This window comes from Buceros rhinoceros, unplaced genomic scaffold (genome assembly GCF_000710305.1).
Source record: "Buceros rhinoceros silvestris isolate BGI_N320 unplaced genomic scaffold, ASM71030v1 scaffold10563, whole genome shotgun sequence".
Taxonomy (NCBI): domain Eukaryota; kingdom Metazoa; phylum Chordata; class Aves; order Bucerotiformes; family Bucerotidae; genus Buceros; species Buceros rhinoceros.
In genome coordinates, this window is record NW_010405381.1 from 32,729 (window position 1) to 36,498 (window position 3,770).

General features: G+C 41.6%; 1 protein-coding gene across 1 annotated transcript in view; it reads left to right on the plus strand.

The window, feature by feature from the left end:
* The window catches only part of LOC104491304 (opsin-5-like), a gene marked incomplete at its 3' end in the record, with an annotated part of 26,121 nt that extends 22,835 nt beyond the window's left edge, over positions 1–3,286 (plus strand). Inside the window, exons 3-4 of the mRNA XM_010133693.1 lie at positions 854–953; positions 3,182–3,286. Of these exons, the coding sequence (XP_010131995.1) occupies positions 854–953; positions 3,182–3,286 (205 nt within the window). The remainder of the gene's footprint in view (positions 1–853; positions 954–3,181) is intronic.
* Between the last annotated feature and the right edge of the window lie 484 nt (positions 3,287–3,770).

The window sequence follows — 3,770 nt, forward strand, 5'->3', positions numbered from 1 at the left end:
TTGCTGCTTCGCTCAGTGTAAAACTGGCACCTTCAAGAGCTCCTCTGCTCTGGCCAATTTGGAATATCATTGCAAGCTTTCAAAAAAAGGACTCCCTTCAACGTCTCGCCTGGATTGTTTCCCAGCCATATATAGTGCTCACTAGCAGGTGGCTACATCCATCTCCACTACAGTCAGCAGCAACCTCCTTCCTATACCCGCCAGTGAAGCTGGCAGAGTTGTAACCATCCTGCGCATGCATTGCTGAGACTGACATCAGTGGGAGCCCACATAGCCATCTGGCTCTGCCGGTGTCACTCAGAGGTGGTGAGGATCAGGACTTAATAGATGGCAGGCAATCAGTAGCACCAACACTGAGACTCAAGCTGTTGGAATCATTTGGCTTTGGATGGTTTTATTAAATTTTTTAAAAAGGTTTTCTCAGCCAAGCCCATTACCTCCTACATTCTTGCCTCTTTGGCCCCAGTTTCAGCAGTTCACTTTGCGTGTTTGTCCTGCCTGAGCAGGGCAGCGGCAGTCAGTGCCTTTTTGCCTGTTTTCAGGGCTTTTCTTCATCTCAGTTCAACCTTTTTCTCCTTCAGTTGGCAAGTCATTTTGGGGAAGCATAGATGTAAGGGTGCATTTTCTTGGTTATTTTATGTCCATGACAGAGCACTTACATAACTTTTGAACATGTGCTTGCTCACTGATCCTATAGAAGATAACTGCACCTGACATTTTGTATTTCCTGCTAGTTGTGTTTCTGGAAAAACTATTGAGCATTAACATAAAAATGACAGGAACAATCACTGTGGTTCTTTCCCCCTTCATCTGTCTGCAGTAAAAGAACATCCTACACTGCTTTGTTTTTCAGGTTGATGGCTTCCTGACGCTTCTCTTTGGCCTGGCTAGCATTAATACCCTTACAGTAATCAGTGTGACTCGCTACATCAAGGGCTGCCATCCTGAGAGAGGTAAGGAATAAAGGCAAGTCCAGCTCTGCTTTCGTTGAACCTGGAGTAAATCTGTATTTCTTTCAGTCACAGGCTATATCAAATATAAATTAGATACATTGGAAACCAGAACATAATGCAGTCATTTACATTAAGATGTAAATGTTTGCATGGAATCCTTCAAGGTTATCACCAACAAAAGGGAAATTATTACTAGTGTGCTTTGGTCACCATGGGTTAAATTCACCCTTGTACCAAAGATACCACAGGTCCTGCTGACCCACGGTGCTCTTCAAAATGCAACTTAAATGACTCCTAAGTAATGCGTACATTGTTGTATGGATCTCACCATAAGCAACGAACTTCATCGTCTAGGAGATGATGTTTGGGAAGTTTCCAGTGTCATTGATAAGTTCGTTGATTCCGAAGGCTGCTCCACGTGCAAACATTTTCATTCTTCAGAGTGTTTTGCCAGGGTTTGCGCACAGTAGGCATCATGGACTGCTTTAGATGTTGCTGGGAACATTCAGGAATGCACACAGAATCATAGAATCATCTGGTTGGAAGAGACTTCTAAGATCATCACATCTGCACACCTTGCCTCCAGCTTTGGTACACTGTGCAGCCTGCCATCCTCCCACACCTCTCTGGCTTCCCTTCAGTGGGCAGTTTCACACCATGGGAGAGAAAAATTACTCCTACCATCCACAGGACTGCTCATGACTTGACTCTGCCCAGATGGTCCCTGTCTCCTGCCTGTCTCCCGAATCCACAGACCATCATCACCATAGCCTAACACCCACACTTCTTCCTTCCCCAGTGCTCTGTTGATCTGTAACCTGAATATCACAACCAACCACTGTTCATTACTCCACTGCTAGAAACCTTTTACTAACCACTCTCTTTCTGGTTTTTTAATTTAATTTTTTTATTAGCCTTTAGCATAAATGCCTCTGTAAAGGCATAGAAGTGTCTCACTGTACAAATCTACCCTGAAATCCTTTACACGTTTCCGGCCCTGTGAAGCCCTCATCAGCAAGTCTATAGAAACATGCCGTCACATACCCCTTCCCCTTTTTGCCTCTTTACATGGCCACACTCACCCCAGGCACTCCCTTTCACCAGATCAGTAGAAATCTTTCCTTGCCGTTCATCCTCAACCTCCTGCCTGCTGAAAAATTTGACTTATACTTGAAAGCCTTATGTAATCTCTCTTCTGTATTCTAACGGCTTTCATACATTCTCCCTAGTCTTCCTTTCACCCATCCTTAGAAAATGTATTATCAGTTTTCAAGCTTTTGTTATGACTGGCTTGCACCATCTTTCAGGCAGGAACCTATTAATGTCTGCAAATAAAGCATGCATAAATACACCCGATGTGTCACAAGAATTTTTCTCTCTAATAGCATGAGTAGTATTAGCTGGGAAAAGAACTTCTGCAGAGAGGTCGTTTTTCCACAGAAAGTTCTGCAGTTTGTTGTGATGATAGACTTGTTGAAATTAATTTTTAACACAAACTGCTGCTGGAGCTGCTAGAATTTGGCTGTGATGTATGCTCTACATTATATTCATTGTATGTTATGAGGGCATATTTAAAACCCATGCTCCTCTTTTGCAAAGCTGTATCACAAGTTCATCTGAAGGCATACACAATTTACGTTTGCTTCTTGAGGAAACCTGAGCAAGTACCCAGTATAACTTTTCAGAAATGTTGAGGAGCAGAGGAAGGCGGATGCGTAAATATTTCCTGTGTAAACAAAGACATAACTACAATGTATGGCAACAGTGGGACAGATTGAATAAATTGTATTGAATGGCTAATGTAGTTTGAGTATCATCTAGTGCATTTTCACATTTCTAAAAGGAAAGTGAATAAGAAAACCCTCTGAGTTTAGGCTTATCTTGTTTGTTTCTATGTAAAATTTGACATACAACTGTTTCCTGCTTTTTACAAAATTGCAAAATAAAAGTTTAATGTAGAATTTGCTAATTCTGCAGTGCTCAGCAAACACATTGTCTCCTGCTTAAAAGCCATTTATTTCCACTGTTCACAAATGGTCTTGAACACAGGCCTGAATAGATGCTTTAAAATCTAAGCTTTTCTTAGGAATATGCAATTTTTTGCGGTACTATTTTTTAAGTAGTTGGTTTTTTTTCCTTATTAGCTCTTGGTGTAGGAGTGCATTTAGATTTCAGATATACATTTGCCTTTGTAGATACTATTGTCTGACTAAGCCGTGCCGTTGCAGGTCACTGCATCAGCAACAGCAGTATGACAGTGGCTCTGGTTCTCATTTGGATAGCAGCTTTCTTCTGGTCAGCAGCTCCATTGCTCGGCTGGGGCAGTTACACAGGTAACGGGTATCTTTCAGTTGTGTTTATTTGGCACCTCTCCACTTAACTGAACTTGCTGTTTGTGACAAACCAGACCAATTATCATCATCTGCGACGTGTATGCATCCAGTGTCACCTGCTTTGGCATCAGCTATAAAGAGATTTTTCTCAAGATATCACAGAAAAGACTTGGACCAAGTGCATATTACCTGTGAAAAAAAGAGAGGCCGGAAATATTTGGCATGGTTAAGCAATGAGGTGAAGAAAACTATCAAAAGACATCCTTCAAAAACTGTCAAGCTCAGGAAACTAGAAAAGAACACAAGTTCCAGCAAGTTAAGCTTGAAATTATAATATGACAAGCCAGAAAGATTTGGTGAAAGAGTCTGTTGAAAATATGAAAACTAACATAGCAGAAGAAAAAGATGTCAGAAACTTTGTCAGTCCAAGAAATGATTAGGGTGCAAGATAAGGCCATAGCAAAAAAGGAGGGGAGAAGGGGGC